The 17,421-nt window shown below is 34.8% G+C and overlaps 2 protein-coding genes across 5 annotated transcripts; one reads left to right on the plus strand and one right to left on the minus strand.

The window, feature by feature from the left end:
- The first annotated feature begins 8,000 nt into the window (after nt 1–8,000).
- Nucleotides 8,001–11,604, plus strand: LOC140986171 (uncharacterized). 4 transcript variants are annotated; one of them, XM_073454224.1, is made up of 5 exons: nt 8,001–8,477; nt 8,568–10,277; nt 10,367–10,473; nt 10,574–10,657; nt 11,255–11,604. In XM_073454224.1, the coding sequence occupies exons 1-2, from the start codon at nt 8,364–8,366 to the stop codon at nt 9,870–9,872; spliced, it is 1,419 nt and encodes a 472-aa protein (XP_073310325.1). In that variant the 5' UTR covers nt 8,001–8,363; the 3' UTR covers nt 9,873–10,277; nt 10,367–10,473; nt 10,574–10,657; nt 11,255–11,604. The 4 variants fall into 4 exon arrangements, with proteins under 4 accessions (XP_073310325.1, XP_073310323.1, XP_073310324.1 ...); XM_073454222.1 differs by having other exon boundaries at nt 8,568–10,473; XM_073454223.1 differs by having other exon boundaries at nt 10,367–10,657.
- Nucleotides 11,605–11,750: 146 nt separating this feature from the next.
- On the minus strand, nt 11,751–13,542 carry LOC140986478 (cyclin-dependent kinase inhibitor 3-like). Its single transcript, XM_073454740.1, has 3 exons — nt 12,997–13,542; nt 12,144–12,347; nt 11,751–12,056 (listed from the first exon to the last, which is right to left on the minus strand). The coding sequence occupies exons 1-3, from the start codon at nt 13,386–13,388 to the stop codon at nt 11,987–11,989; spliced, it is 666 nt and encodes a 221-aa protein (XP_073310841.1). The 5' UTR covers nt 13,389–13,542; the 3' UTR covers nt 11,751–11,986.
- Between the last annotated feature and the right edge of the window lie 3,879 nt (nt 13,543–17,421).

A 17,421-nucleotide genomic window follows, 5' to 3' on the forward strand; every position in this document is an offset into this window, starting at 1 on the left:
GCTTCACTTTCTCCTTCAATGGCACAGGGAATTTTCTCCCATTCAAATAATACTGCACCTAAATATAAAAAAAAAATTATTAGTTAACACAATAAGCACATGAATAAAGCACAATAGTGGTGCTTGGTTAAACAATTCCACAGTCCATTTTCCAAATCAATGGTTTTGGTACGTAAATCACAAGGAAAGTGGATTCGGAAAAGTCAAAGTTTGAATAAACCCATTACCAAGAAAGTTATAAGAATGTAAATTAAATTTCTGCAAATTAATTTGTAACACAACATTATGGTTGATGGTCGGTGGTTTGTGGTCGTCATGAATATGACAGCCATAATACGAAGTGTTGAGAGAGCTATATGAATATATCTCTCACCCCTTTATTCTAATCATTTCAAATTTCGTTCAGCTCTTTTCTTAATATATTTTCTTATTTGAGTATATAGTTCTCTGATAGTTGTGAGTTATTGTTCTCCTGTAGTAAAAGAGTGTATTCTCATTTGGAAATACAGTGAGAAGTTGTAACTTACAAAATATCATAGTGAGATTCTTTTCATCTTTTCAGTGGTTTTTATCTAAATAATTTTTAAGGGTTTTCACATAAATCTCGATGCCTCACATGAGACCAACAAGTAGTATCAGAGCTTTGATTTAAAATTTCTTTAAATTCTGAGTATGTTATGTGGTTGCAGCCTAGACTGACTTTCCACATCAATTTTTTTTTTTTTGAGATTGTTATTAAGCGAGATTATTTTGTTCAGTCTATTAAATTGTTGAATATATATAAAGAGCAAGTACAAGATAACAAAGTTCTATGAAAGCAATTTTATCATGTAAAAAATAAAGATACAAGCAGTTTTAAATAATGAGAATTGTTTGAAGGCTATAGAAGATAGACCAAGGAAAAAGACGGATGATGGAAAAGGAATTAGATAAATGATAATCTTGTTGACAATTTACACTTGGACATAGTAAACGAAGTATTGTCAAGTATCTCTGAGATAAATACAACAAAACTTATCTAGGAAACTCTGACAAAGATGTATGAAGTCAAGTCACTACACTATAAAATTTTCCTAAAAAAAAGGCCTTATACTGTTCGGATGGCGGAATCCTCATCAATGACCGGTCATATCAACACTCTATTTGTCAAACTCACCTCTTTGAGAAATAAAATAGAGGAAAAAGAACGTGCAGAGCTTCAAAGTCTACCAGATTCATATAATCAACTTGTCATTAATTTAACTAACAAAATCCTCATAGACTTTTTAAACTTCAACGATGTCTTAACTGCAATTCTCGGAGAAAAAAGTCAACGCAAGAATAAGGAAGATATGTTAGTAACTTCGAAGCAGGCAGAGGTTTTATCGATGATAAAAAGAAGATTTATGGATAGTGTCTCTAGTTGGAACCAAAGACGAGGTAGATCAAAGTCAAGAAGTAAGAAGAAAATATTTACTGCTTTAAATGTGACGGTAAATGCATTTCAAGAAAGAGTGTATGAGTATCGAGAAGGATTCTCAAGGAAATGTGGCCAGCACTTCTAGCAATGATAAAATATTATTCAGCGAAGCAGTAACAGTTGCAAAAGGAAAATACAAATTTTGTGACACATGGATTATGGATTGAGGAGATACGTGGCACATGACGTACAAAGAGGATATGTATTCATGGGAAATAATCATGCTTTGGAAATAGCTAGGGTCAGTACTATCAAAATAAAAATGTTTGATGGTATCATTCGCACCATACAGGAGGTACAACATGTGAGGGGCTGACGAAGAATCTTTTGTCGTTAGGGCAACTGGATGATATCAGGTGTAAAATTCGTATCAAGAATATGATCATGAAAATTGTGAAAGACGCATTTGTCGTTATGAAAGCGGAAAAAGTTGCTGCAAATGTTTATGTACTTTCGAAAAAACACACAAAGAGACGAACAAGTTGCTGCATCGATTGGTTCGGGATAATAATTAACAGTGTTATGATATAGAAAGTTAGGGATTATGTTAAAACAAGAGTTGAAAATTCTCTCACAACAGAAGATGTTGTCGGGGCTTACAAAAGTGTCTACTCTTTTGTGAGCATTGTTTAACCAATAAACAACACAGATTAAAATTTGGCACTTCTACTGCCAAAGAAAAAGTATATTGGAGCTGATTCATTCAGATGTTTGGGACGCACCGATTGTAATTTTAGGAGGAGCGAAATACTTTGTCTCGTTCATTGATGATTTCTTTAGGAGATGTTGCGTGTTTCCAATCAAGAAGAATCAGATGTTTTCCATATCTTCAAAGATTTCAAAGCACGGGTTGAACTTGATTCTAAAATAAAATAAAGTGTCTGAGGACTGACAATGGAGGATAATATACCAATGACGAATTTAATGCATTTTGTCAACATGAGGACACAAAAATACAGTTCACAACGGAACAACTCAACATAATGGAGTGGTAGAGCTGATGAACAAGACCTTGTTAGACAGAACAAGAACCATGTTGAGGACTATGTGTCTAACCAAGTCATTTTGAACTGAAGCAGTCAAGACTGGAGAACGATTTATCTGAAGACTCTGATGTAGATGTGGACTAGGAAGCCTGTTGATTATTCTCATTTACATACATTTGAAAGTATTTTGTACGTTCTGTATAACGATCAAGAAAGATTAAAGTTGGATTTAAAATCAAAAATGTAGCTTCTTGGATTATGTTGATGGATTAAAAGGGTTTCACTAGTGGGATCCTACTGTCCACAAAATTGTCATTAGCAGGGAGGATGTTATCTTCGAGAAGATAAAGTAAAGAGAGACAAATGCACACTGAATTCAGAAACTACTATAATTCAGGTGGAAAATGAGACAGACTAAGATCAAATTTCTTGTGAAGCAGTATCGGAGCACGAGGAACAAGAACAAGTTGACTTTGAGGTTTCCAAAGTGAGACACTCAATTCGAGAGAGAAAGTCACCAGGATGGCTTTCAGATTATGTCACTAAAAGTAATATTGTATACTGTCTATTATCAGATGATAGTGAGCCATCGAGTTTCCTTGAGGCTACTCAAAGCCCGGATATATCTTTGTGGATGACAACAATGCAAGAAGAACTAGAGGCATCAGACATGAATAAAATTTGAAATCTTGTTACACTACCACGAGGAAGGAAAACCATTGATAATAGATGAGTCAATAAGATCAAGCTTGATGACAATAACCAAGTAAAGCGGTATCGTATTAGATTGGTGGTAAAAGGGTAATGCTCATAAAGAAGACATTGACTTCAATGAGATATTTTCTCATGTGGTTCGATTTACAATAGTCAGAGTAGTGTTGATATTGTGTTCAGTGTTTGATCTACATCTAGAATAGCTATATGTGAAAACAACATTTCTTCATGGAGATCTTGAAGAAGAAATTTATATGCACCAGCCAGAAGTTTTTGCGAGAAAAGGCAAAGAAAACTTGGTTTGTATGTTGAACGAATCTCTGTACGATCTCAAATAGGCGCCGATGTGTTGGTACAAGAAATTTGGTTCATTTATCATGAGACTTGGATATGATAGACTTAATGCATACCCTTGTATATTTCAAAAGTTCTAGTGATGAATATATATCATTTTGCTGTTGTATGTGGACGATATGTTGGTAGCAGACCCCAAAAAAGATCATGTTCAAGAATTGAAGGCACAGTTGGCTAGAAAATTTGATATGAAGGACTTGAGACAAACAAGCAAGATTCTAGGGATGCAAGTTCATCGAGATAGAAATATTTGACTTTCCAAGAATAATTATAAAACGTCTGCTGTTTAAAATACTACTAAAAATTTTTATTTTTTTAAACAAATATCAGTAACCGACTAACAAGTAGCATACTACAGTTAAAATCCACGACAAAACCTCATCCCCAAGCTTACGTTTTAAAAATAAATCAAATATGCAACATACGAAACTCCTGATAGCCAACATCATAATAAAAGTATGTAAATATCCAAAATCACCCCTATCTCAAAACATGATGTGCGGAAGGAGTAAGGTCATCGGGTTCGCGTGCGCACATCCACCTCTGCCTACTCAGTCGTCGGCACCTCCAGTCTCCTGATTAAATTGCTCACCTGCATCATTCACACCAAGTGAGTTTAAAGACTCAACACATCTGTAACATTATAGCAAATACATATACATAGCAGACAACAGTGAAAAGTACCGTACTAAAAATACATTCATGATCGTAAAATTCGCATGCATCATCATAACCTGTCGAAGCATAAATATTTACATAACATATCACATCATAACAGCATATACGTGTTTGTTTTTCTTAATTTGAATTACGTTCATTAGTTGAGACTTTCGTATCATCATGTCAATCGATGGATCCATCTACGTGTAACCGTGGTACCCGACGGCGGGGACATTAGCGACAACATTACACGTCCACTGAGCCCTTGCCTTACATGTCATCGTATTAGTCACAACCAAATCTCATCTTTCAAAAGATGTCATCATATTCATCACTTAATAAAATCATGCATATACGTAAATTTTTCTTAAAATCAAGCATGCATCGTATTTTTCATATTTTCATAAAAAGTCGTATTCATGATAACATAAATATTTAAAACATGTCAAAACGTGTTTAGGGCGCTGCCAGGGCTAAAAACTCGACCCTTGTGCAAAATGACCATTTTGCTCATGAAAACCCTAATTTACCATTTTACCCCTGGACCTCAAAATTTCGACCCGAATCCAACCAAACTCCTTAAAACACCTAAAAACATAATAATAAGCATTTATTAGATGTAAACTTGATCTCATTTCAAAACTTATATAATTTGTTTTAAAACTTGGACTGGGGTCCCGGTTTTAACCCGAATCAACCTGAAACTTAATCAAATTTTCCCAACTTAAACCATGACCCAACCGTGCACTACCAGCCCCTAAACCACGTAGACCAGACCACCTAAGACCCTGGAACAGCCCCAGAAAGTTTCTAGAATTTTACTGCACGTGCCAACTACAAAACCCTAACGCATCAAACCGTAAGCCGCCAACTCTAGCCCACACGAAGCCGGACCAGCTTCGAACCAGCATACCCTAGGACCAAGACCGAGTCTAGGACCCCTTCTCTGGACCACTCACTCGAGCCTATAGCTCTATACACTCGACTTCACGCGCATGACCCGAGGTGCTCTCCCCGCACGCCTACTAGGCTCCAAGCCTTTCGATCCTATCCTAGACCAAGACAGCCATGCTCCAGCCATTATGAACCACGGCTTGGACCCTCCAAGGTCTGCACCACAGTCTCGAACAGCCCCTTGCATGGCCGCTTCAACCCTTTAGCCGATCTAGCCCTAGTTACCAACCACAAGCAAGGACCGATCGATTCCTCTCTTAGCCATGACTCGACATGCACTCCACCCTTCTACCGCCTGGAACTCGAAGTCTCCAGCCCCATAGGACCTAGGTACAGCAGCCCCTTACATCATAAGCAAGAAAACGTGAGCTGTAATAAAAACATGCGGATTTCATGACAAACCGAATGCATAAACATTTTAACATGCAAGGACCGAGTAATATACACACATAGGACACACATCAGCACAAATGGAGTGCTTAACGTTTTTGTGATAAAAAAAACTCGAAGGTATGCGCGTAGGACTTGCACCGGAAAAACGGGAAAGAAACTTTCTCTTGAAAACTAGGAGAAAACAGAGAGGGGCTGCTGGAAATGGCCGAGAGAATGCTGCTGAATGAGAGGGAGGGGGTGGCCAAATTTTAGGTTTAGGGTTAGGGTTTGATGGTGTAGGTTTTAAATAGACACTAATGCATAAATGGCCCTAATAAAAATTCAAATGAAGTTAAAAGGGTTTTGGGCCCACTAAACACTAAAATAAACCCATCAAGCCCAAACACACTACTGAAAAATATTTCTTTTTGGTACATTTCTAAAAATATTGCCCGAACCATCAAAAAGTCCACCGATTCGCTAAAATTTGCGTACCGGTTAAAAATATAACCCGACTAGTAAAAATATCCAACCAAGGCCTATTTTCAAAAATCATATTTAAAACACCTCATATTAAATAATTAAAATTAATTATTCAATAAAAATATTTTTCCTGATTATCTCCGGTCTCCGTTACCCGTTCGATCGCGAAATTCAACTTAAAACCTTAATGCATAAAATTTTAAAATACATGCAACAACACCTAACCATGCAATATTCATGCATTAAATGCGTAAAAATCATTAAACACATATTTTTATAAAACCCTAGATTGCATGCAGTCGAGTTATGTAGTTCGAATTTCCTAGACCTTACAAATTATTTGAAGAAAGTCCTGCAACGCTTCAACATGAAAGATAGTAAGCCAATTTCGACTCATCTTCCTGTTAACTTCAAGTTATCTTCTTAGATATGTCGTAGCAATGAAGCAAAAAAATGGATATGTCTCAAATATCATATGCATCAGTAGTTGGAATTTTGATGTTCGCTATGATCTGTACAAGACCAGACATTGTTTAAGCAGCTGGAGCAGTTAGTCAGTATATGGAGAATCCTAGACGAGAACATTGGAGTTCTGTTAAGAGGATCTTTAGATACATCAAGAGTATCTCAAATGCTGCATTATGTTATGGTGATCAGATTTTACACTCAAAGACTATGTCGATTCAGATTATGCAAGTGATCTAATAAGATAAAATCTACTACTTGTTATGTGTTTACAATTGCATGGGGAGCAGTAAACGGAGTTTCAAAACTGCAAACAGTTGTGACGTTTACTACAGAAGCAGAATAAATGACAGCTACTCAAGCTTGCAAGGTGACAATATAAATTAAAAGGTGATCGAAGGATATCTTACACAAACAAGATTACTTCTCCTGTAGTAAGGTAATTCATTCTCTTTGGAAACATAATGAGAAGTTGTAACCTACAAAATATTATAGTGAAATTTTTTTTATCTTACCCATGATTTTTACTCAAATAATTTTTAGAGGTTAATACACATAAAGCTCGGTGTCCAATTTTATACTCTATTTTCTTATTTATATCCCAAGATGTAAAACCTAAGACCAACATTAAATTATGTCATGTATTTTATTGTGTTTATCTACTAATGTTTTTTACACATTAATATCGCCCAAATAAATTCTTGTTTCAAAAGGACCTTTGTAGGTAGGGATGAAATCGAGTCGAGCCGAGCCGAATTCTTGAATGTTTGAACTTGACTCGTTTATAATCGAGTCGAGCTCGAGCTTTATTTAACAAATATATTCATGGCTCACGAGCTTATTCAAACTTTTATCGAGCTTAACAAATATGAATTATATATTTAAATCTTCATTAAATTAATTAAAAAAGTAAATTATATATTTAAATAAATATATAACATTCTTATTAAATTATGTAAATTTATTATAATATATAAATTTAATAGATTTTTTTTTTTATATTTCATAAATAATGTGCAAAATCAATAAATCAAATATCAAATTTATTATTTTTCATCTAAGAGATGACTCTTAAACTTAATAACAAACATGTTTACGAGCTGAATATTGTATAGCTTGAATTTGATTCGTTTATTTTAACGAGCCTAATTAAACGAACTCAAACGAGTTTTTATCGAATCAAAATTCGAATATCTCACAAATAATTTGGTTCATTTACATCCTAATTTGTAGGCCATCAAATATGGTTTTATTATTATTATTATTATTTAAAGCAGATCGAAAATATTATACTTTTATTGGTGAAGATGAACAGAAATTGCATTTTCTTTTTCTAAAAATCAAATTATATTTTATTTTCCACTTAAATGTGAAGACCCGGGGCATCTTCGTCTTTCCGACCCAAAGAACGAGTTCGTAACACAACGTCGTTATCCTTAATGGCGGTTGGAATTCATCAAACCACGCGTCTTCAATCTCAACCGTTTACTTCTCATCCACTGATCGAGACCGTTAATTCCTTGCACGTTCCTCTATATAAATAGCCCAAGCTCTTCGTTATATCCTCATTTTCTTCGAAATAAAACCTAAAGTTCTCCGCTGAAATCAAATAGACTGGGAAATGAGAAACATGAATTTGGATTCTTAAGAAAGAAATTGAATGATTCATAAATATTCTGCGCCTAAAGCGATTCAGATCTTGAAATTTATTTTTTGCGAGAAGTAGATTTTCTAAATCTTGCGTCTTTGTTGGTATATTTTAGCGTGGGGTTTGGATTTTGATTTCTTTGTCAAACGAGTTTTGTGAGACGAAGTGAAAAAAATAATAGAATTTTCGTTTTTTCTGGTGAGATTTACGAATCCGATTGCTTCGGCTGATTCTCGAATTTGTCAAATTCTAGGGTTTTTACTTCGAAATGAACGAGCAGGCGATGATGATGAATCAACATCAGCAGTTGATGAACATGAATGCTAACCAGATGAATATGAATCAAATGAATCCACAACAACTTCAGCAGTCGCAGCCTCAGGTAATCTCATCGAACCGCTGTAAACACGGTGCACGTATTCCCATGGTATTTGGATCGAGTTATCCGATTGATTATTATTCTGATCAACAGATGCTGTCGATCAATCGGAGCTACGGTGTGTGGCCCCCGCATCTGCAGCCGCAACCGCAGTTTCACAAGCCTAATCCGAACGTCGGTGCTGTGAACCCACCACCGTCTACCTTCAAAAATCTATTGGGTCCAAGGAGCAGCTGGAAGGGCAACAGGATTAATAAGCCCAACGACAAGAGGAGGAAGGAACAACATAAATCGCTGATGGTGGGCAATAGTGGTGGTGGCCTTTCTGGTGGTGTCAATATGGTTGGTGGTGGTGATAGAAACTTGAATTTTAGTAACTATAATTTGCCTACTTTGAATGAATTGCAGTATCAGAACCGATTGAAGACTAGGAAGTTTTTCCCCAAAAAGAAGTTTAATCAGAATAATAATATGAACATTAATATGGGTTATAATAAAAGTTATAGTAACTGCAGGTCTGCTCCATTTGCTCCTAGGAACACTACTTCCTTTTTAATTAGGGCGAAGAAGAGTGGTGGTATAGCGTCTTTGGTTTCTCCATGTCCCGTCACGCCTGCAGTATTACCAACTCCTAGTTTTTCTCCTTCTCGTGAGGTTTTAGTGGACATGGCCAAGGAAGAGTGGGGTGTCGATGGGTATGGATCAATGAAGGGATTGATTAGGTTAAGATCACCTGGACATGAAATAGAGACTCAGGAGGATGAAGAGGATGATGACGGAGGCTCGAGTGAGAGTGATGTGGAGGAGCATGTTGAGGTCGAGAGGAGGTTGGACCACGATTTGAGCCGGTTTGAGATGATCTATAACCCTAGCAGTGTCGGTGTTGGTGGGATTGAGTATCACAATGTGTTGGAGAATCGAGTGGATGATCAGGATACTCATATTGCACAGCTGGAGGAGGAGAATATGATATTGAAGGAAAGATTGTTTTTAATGGAGAGAGAGATAGGAGGCTTGACAAGGAGGTTGAGGTGCCTTGAGAGGAGGGGAGGAAATAGGGTGGAGGACCACGAGGAGGTAGTGGAGAATGAATCTGATGATGGAAGTGATAGTCGTGAGTATTCACATTCAATGGAGGAAAATAATGACGAATTCTGTGAAGAGAATGTTCATCGGTGTGGTTTTTCCCGAGGCAATGACGAGAATGCTGTTTTTTATGAGAAAGTAGAGAACAAAGAAAGGCTATTCGAATCTGATGAGAATGGTAACATTGCAGACCCTGAATGCAAAGTAGAAAAGAACAATGACGAGCTTGTTGACAAAAATAAGGACCAGAAGATCATTGTACCATGTGATGGTATAGAACAAAACAATGAGGATATGAACAAGCAAGTGTGAGTGTATGGGGAATTGAAGGCAGGAGATAATCGATTAAGCTGGGTACAGGATGGTAGATGTAGATGTATGTGTTGAAAATACTGAGGCTGCACCTGAGATGGATATTGCAAATTCTCGCCTAACAGAAATATTTGATAACTGACAGAATCGCATTGGCATAGTGACTCAAAAAGTTGTGGTGGTTGTGTACTTACTTGTGATAGTTTTCTATTTATAATTTGTTCTCGCTTGTGTTAAATTTGTACATTTGTCTGGGTAGAAGATCCACATTTTCTTTTGCCTCTCAATCTAACACTGAGAGCAGAACTGGGTACTTTCTTTCTTTTTGGACATGTTTCTTACCTTATGTTCTTAGGTCTTTGTATGCTTCTACTCAGGTTTCAGCTTTGGATGATTCGTGAGAAGGTTTTTAGTTGTGAAAAGACTTGAATTTATATTTTGTTTCTGATGAATCTGTGAAATTTCTACTCAACTCTATGGCTTTGTTCTTTCAGCTTTTCTTTTATTAGTGTTATCAAATGGTTATTTCTGCGGACCCCAAGTAGTTGAGTTTCTGCTGCTGCTGCTATTGCACCATCTACTCTGAATTTTTCCAAATGAAGTAATCTCGTTATAAATTTAGTTTTTTTATTTCTTTTCTTGGTCATGCTGAGTGAAAGAAGTATTCTGAGCTTTACATTGTCTGTGCCACTCAAATGCAGTGGATTGCCTGCTCTACAACGACCAGCTTTCCAATGGACTGTTGAATTGCAAGTCAATTCGATGATCAGCACCCGAAACTTGGGGTATCAATTTTATATAAATTTTATATTCTGTTTATGACGAAATAATATCAAAATATAATCCCAATTTCATGCTCACTTGTTCTCCTTGAGTATTTTTGTTTTCTTCTCATTTGATACCTATGTTAACAGAATAATTTATAATAAATAGTTTCTTTTCTTTTTAACTAATCTTTTATAAGTTATTTAAACGTTTTTATAAATTATGTATTCTATATTTGTAACTTATTTAAGATTGTGTTTGGATCGATGGATTTCAAATCTACAGGTTTCATATATATTCGAATTTATTATTTTTGTAGTTTTAGATTAGAAAAGCAATATCATAAAATTCAAATTCACATATTCCATGTTTATATAGTGTTTCATGTTAATTATGATGTATTTCAATTTTATCTAATAACGAAGACATTTGAAACAAATTATATTTCGTGTAACTTAAAATTTCATATGTTTAATTATCAACAATGAAAATATAATCCAAATCTATGTAATTAAAATATATTTATCTAAATGCAACTTAATATATAAGTTAAAAGTGTATATGGGACCTCGATTGAATCTAATATTTGATGACATATATGTTACGCTTGGATGCAGACATTACAGAGCTGTGCAATGTCCCATGTGAAGCAAGACAAAATTTACTTTAGACGAGCCAACAATCTTGTACCTGAGTGATTCATTATATTAAATGGTAGCCTTAATTGATTCTTTATGTTCAGAATTATCTATATTCGCTGCACTTCTTCACGTGTTCTAAACCATTATGTTTCTTCCTCGAAGAAGCCGTTGTGTTTGAAGAAATCCTTCATATCTAAATCATACAATTAGATCTCGAATGATTTCATAAATCTTCAGTTCTTCCAAATCACAAGTTGTAACGATACCCCTATAAAAACTCAGGAAAACAAAAAAAGTTTATACAATTGTCTTTAAAACCTTATTTTTTAACATTGTAGGAAACCTTTACAAACGAGGTAGATGTACTTTATTTTTTAAAAAAATAGAGATATTGAGGATATACGGTAATAGATATATGAATTTAAAATATTTCAACATCATATTGAGATCCAGATTAAACATGCCGGTGGGAGGAATGGCAAATGTCACAGTAAAGTGAAATTAGCAGAGACTATGGTTAAACATTAAAGTTACAAGGATGTGAGTTTCCTGAAAACCAATGTTACACTTGTACTGATAAATGGTTAGCATGCAAAGTCGCCAATTCTAGTATTCTACAATAAGTCTAAACTAGATGTCTCCCATAGTTTCTGTTCCACTTTACACCAAGAGTTGCAGGGAACTGTTATCACACCTAATATTATTCCACTAAGGCGACAGCTTCTCCCAGATGTATCGACCTGGGAGGGGTAAGTCATTCACAATATCGAAGTTATACCTGCAAGTCATCAAAAATATATAGAATTAGTTGGCTGATCATAACAAGTGAGCTATAGTGTTGAAACAAATGAAACAACCAACATACTTCTTGATAAAGTGTCGATGCTGAGCCTCCTCCATTTGGGCGAAAAATCCCTCAAGTTCGTCGTCTGTAGGCATGTTTCCGACATGGGTATTTCCGACCCTTTGATTGGTAGGAGTAAGAGTTGCTGACTTCGTGCTAGAGCTCGGTGTGATGATAGTGTCAGCAGCCCTGATCAAACTACATGGCGTGCTTTCTCTAGTGCTCCTGCCCCCGAATGCAGACTTATCATACATACAGTTATTCATACACATAATAAAAGAAACACAAGAACAAAGCTATCAAACTGCTTATTGAAATCTAACTAAAAGACAAAACACACAAGCAAGAAACCAAGATAATCAGAAGCTCTCCAGCTTCCAAAAACACACAAGGATAGTTTTCTAAAAAGGTTTTGTGAAATATAAATAAAAAATGTTATACGGACCTCTCAAAGAGATCTTTCAACCGAAAGGCAAGAAATCTTTTATTAACACCTAAGAAAGAAACAGTTAAACAGAGCTAATTCCATATATTTCTTCCCCAAGAAAGAAAATATGCCATTTTCTAAACAAAATCACCCATTTCCCAAAATAAAACAAACACTCTGCAAACATATCTTCCTTAATAATATTCTTTCGCCTCACAGATTATATATCAAAGAACACACACACACAAGTACATACAAAAAAAAGAAAAAAAAAGAAAAATAGTGAAGATAGAGCGAAAACACCAGAAAATTTAATTACACAACCTTAAATAATAATCAAACATTTAACACCACAAAATTTTCAAAAAAAATTCTATTTTAGCATAAAATTGAAACAAAAGAATCAAATGGCTATAAAAATTATAGAATATTTTAAAAAGCAAATACCTTTCCCTAGCTTCGGACTCCAAATTATTTTCCCCACAAGAGGCCTCAATTTCCAAATCCCCCGTTTCAAACCCTCTGCATACACCTTCTTCTTCCTTGGGCACACTTCCACTTCCGAATTCCTCTTTCTCCGGGAAATTTAGACAATCTTTCGGAGAAGAAACCTTTTCAGAATTCTGCATGTTCTGCCTGACAAGCGTCGGCTTCTCAAGCCGCCGCGACCGCAGCTCGAGGTAACACGGGTCCGGATTCGGGGGAAGCAACTCAGACGAGGACTGCAGGCGCTGTAGGGTAAGGGTTTTGGCGCGGGTACGAACACCCAGGGAGGACTGCGAAACATCCTTCACCGCAACGTCGCAGCGTATTTTCGACTTCTTCATATACTTTCCCATCCCTCTCAATTTTCTACGCGCGTGAAATCGAATTCAACACGTCCCCTGAAGCTAGTGGAAAAGGTTCATGGCGGAGGAAGGAAGGTGAGAGGAAGATATTGGTTTACAAATTAGAGGGAGAAAATTGTTTTCGTGTAATTTCACTTCAGCCCACAATATATTTACCTTTTCATTTCAACCTCTTAAATTTGAAACACGTTGTCATATATAATATGTATATTTATACTATTTTATTAAATGTGAGATGTTTAGAATAACTATTTTAAAAGAAATCAAAATATTTAATTTTATAATTATTTTTTTTATCATACTAAAAATATTTTCAAATTATTTCATATTTTACATAGAAAAAAATCTAAATAAAACTTCTCTTTTAAATCGAACAAGTATTATAAATTGAAAATAATTTCGTATTAATTGTTTAGTATTATTTGATCAAATTAAAAATAATAATAAAACACAACGTGTGTGCATATTTTATTAGTATATATTGAAGTTAAGGATTTCATATATATAATTAAAAAAAAATTATTAAATCTTTTTGATAAATTTCATATTTCTTCAAATTATTTCAAATAATTGTTTAAGTTAAAGATTTCCAAATATATAATAATTTTTTATTATTATTGTTAAAAATTTCAAATAATTTTTATATAAAATTATTTTAAATCATTTATTCGAATATTTCTTTAAATTCACAATTCATATGATTATTTTTTGAGTTTCATCTTTTAAATTTATGTATTTATATCTTTTAAGCAATTTAAAACGTTTTCGCAAGTTTTAGCTTTTCAGGAGAATATTTGATGTTTGACCGAAGAAAGGAGATCGGAGACGAGATTAAAAATTACATTTTTATTTTAAGCCAAGAAATTATTTATTTTAAATGATTTATGAACTTTAGCATTTTAAAGTCGAATTTAATTTATTAAATGATTTAAAAAATTTTAAGCTTTTAAAATGTAAATTTTTGAAAATTAAGGATTTAATCTTTGAAATTGTTTTGAAATATTTTATATGATTTTTATGTCTTAATTAATTTATTTAATTAGTATTTAAGTGGAATTTAAATTTTTTTAAATGGTAATTTTTGAAAATAGAAATATTAATCTTTTAAATTGGAGTTTATCTTGATCATGATATTTAAATTTTAAATAAAAGTTGTGGGCTAATTTAATTACCTAACTAATGTTTAAATTATTTATTAGAGATTTATTTAGCCCTTAACTAATCACAAGAAAAAAACTCACGCACACAATTCACGTAAAACACACACACAGAGCCATGAGTCTTCAAGCCTTTGGAGTCTCGATTTTTGGCTTTTTCTTGATCCTATCATCACAGTTCGCTCACTTACACGTAGCACCGTTGATTCAAGCCATTTTTACGCAAGAAAAACAGCCGCAAACATCGCTCAGATCGGCCACCGACTTCCCCGCAACGATATTTGTATTTCGAGCGTTTTAAACGCAAAGATACTCTTCTTAACTTTCTTTTTACATCATTCAAATCATATTATGCCTGATTTATGTTTTATAGCATGAAAAACGTTTACGTTCAAATTATTTTACGTTAGACGTATATTTTTCAAATATTCGACGTTTCTATGCATGTATGAGTCGTGTTATATGATCTAAGGGATATACTGCCTATACTAGATATTTAAGGGACGGGAAAGGGGTCGTATAAGGACACGATGAGGGCTGTACAGTAGCTATAAGGATTCGCGCTTGGGAGAAGCTAAACCTAGGGTTTCCTTGCATGGTATGAGTTGTAGTGATCGATTTTTGTGATGGCTAGCTGGACAGGGGCTCGTTCAGGCGGGGTCGTGACCTCGTGAGGGCTGCGTCCTAGGTCTAGGGACAGTCCTAGAATGGCTCATCGACGCACAAGGATGAAGCAACTGCGGCCATGGAAGGACTTTAGGGCTCGATTTGGCGCAGCCAGGTTGTAGGGTACGTAGGCTGGTGCGGCTAGTCCAGGAAGGTATGATAGGGGTCCAGGAAGGTAGGCTATGGTCTGGTCAAGTCCTGGGTCGAAGATGGCTCGAGGGTGGCTCGATAGGAATTGGTGTGTGGCCTAGGAATAGAGGAATGGTTCGGTTTTGGCTAGGGAAAGAGTTTGGGCTCGAACCGTGGTCCACGGGGGGGTTGGTTCATGAGGGTATTTTAGGGATGAAAAGCTTATGTTTAAAATTTGAGAAAAAAATATTAAGTTTTGAATTTATTCGGGTTGAAAACGCTTCACGGTTTAGCTATTAAGTCAATAAATCGAAAGACTCAGGTTTACGTCTAAGAAAAATATTAGAAGTCGAATTTAAACTTATATGTTGCTATGGATAGGATCGAGTCAAGAAAAGCAAAAAAAATTCAAAATTGAGAAGCTCGAGGTCTAGGGGTAAAATGATCATTTTACATCTCGGATAGTTCGAAAGGCCTGACAGTGTCCGAAGGATCATAATACATGCTAAATGTTATTTTTAAAATGTTTATGATAAAAATATGATATTTTTATGATATATGCAAAGGTTGTACGATTTTTTTCGAAAAATGCTATTTTACAATTTTTGAAGGACACAATATTTTATAATAAAATGGAAGAAAAAATATTTTAAAAGATGTGAATTGACTGTGAAAGAAAAATATATGATTGGGGATATCGTGAGGGAAAAAGCCCCAGAGAGAGCCTGTTTATGGGAAAAAAGCCCCAGAGGGAGCCCGACGATCGTATTTCCATATTTGGCCACGGCCCAATGACGAGAATTGTTGACGCCCTGTCCCCAGGTACTTGGTGAGCTAAGACTGATCAGTCGACCATATGATGATATGATTACAGCTAGTCACTTTCAAGTATCAAACTTCACCATAAAATAATATACGATGATGAAAAACTTTATTAATTAATGATTTATGATATGTATATGATTACGAGCTTTTACGCCAACTTATTTTATTAAAAGATTATTTTAAAGCTGCATGTGTCTGTATATGTATTATTTGTTACGTATGTTTAGAATGTACTGATTTAAAGTTTAAAGTAAAAGATTTTGAAGATTATTTATTTAAAGATTTTATGCTTTATTTTGNCAACCCACCAAAACTCTAATCGTTACAACTCCAACTCTTACCATTGGTGAAGAATCTTCCAATATGAAATCTACAAATTGAATAAACAATGAAGCAATGTCCTTATTTGTTAAAAATTTTGACAAATTTATAAGGAAATATCAACCTGAGTTTAATTCTTTTATCATAGAAAGGATCAAATTGATAATAATCAGGCTTGTTTTAACCGTGGAATAATGGGCATTTTATTGCAAAATTCAACATGTCTAAGAAAGATGATAAGTAGCAATTTGAGAAGAGACGATCCAAAGATGAAAAAAGATCTTATAATAAGAAGAAAGATCAAAAGATGCTTGTTGTTAAGTATAGCAAAAGCAAATGAGTTGAATCGGATTTAGTAACTTCTACCTCATAGACTTTTTCTAGCGAGAATGAAGAAAAACAAGCTCAATGCCTCTTGGTAGATGTCGACCTGGAAACTGCAGAACTCGAGCTGGAAATTGCAAATGAAAATATGTTATTTGACTTTGATTATGATGAATTTACACAAGTGGATCTTGTCGCGGAATTGCATAACATGGTAGACGAGTATAAAAGACTTTTGCAATCATTCGAGAAAGTTAATGCAGAAAAAAAAAAGCCCGATTGATGAGTCAAAAAACTCTAGCTGCTCAAAATGAAAGAAACTTGACGGCCTGAGGATGAAACATAATATTTTAGCGACTAAGAATGATGACATGGAAAAATTGTTCCACGTAACTATCAACGAGAATAAATTATTGAAACAATTAGTCAATTCTTGGAACAAATCTTCAGCTTCCATTGAGAAGAAGCATGAGTTAAAAAAACCTATCGGAGACAGAATTGCTTAGGGTTTGGAAACAAGGAATATAATTCTTTTGAGGCAGGTACTTAATAATCTCTTTGATAAAGTCAAGTTTAAAATGATAAATTTTGTTTGGTTCAAC

This window comes from Primulina huaijiensis, chromosome 10, assembly GCF_012295235.1.
Source record: "Primulina huaijiensis isolate GDHJ02 chromosome 10, ASM1229523v2, whole genome shotgun sequence".
Taxonomy (NCBI): domain Eukaryota; kingdom Viridiplantae; phylum Streptophyta; class Magnoliopsida; order Lamiales; family Gesneriaceae; genus Primulina; species Primulina huaijiensis.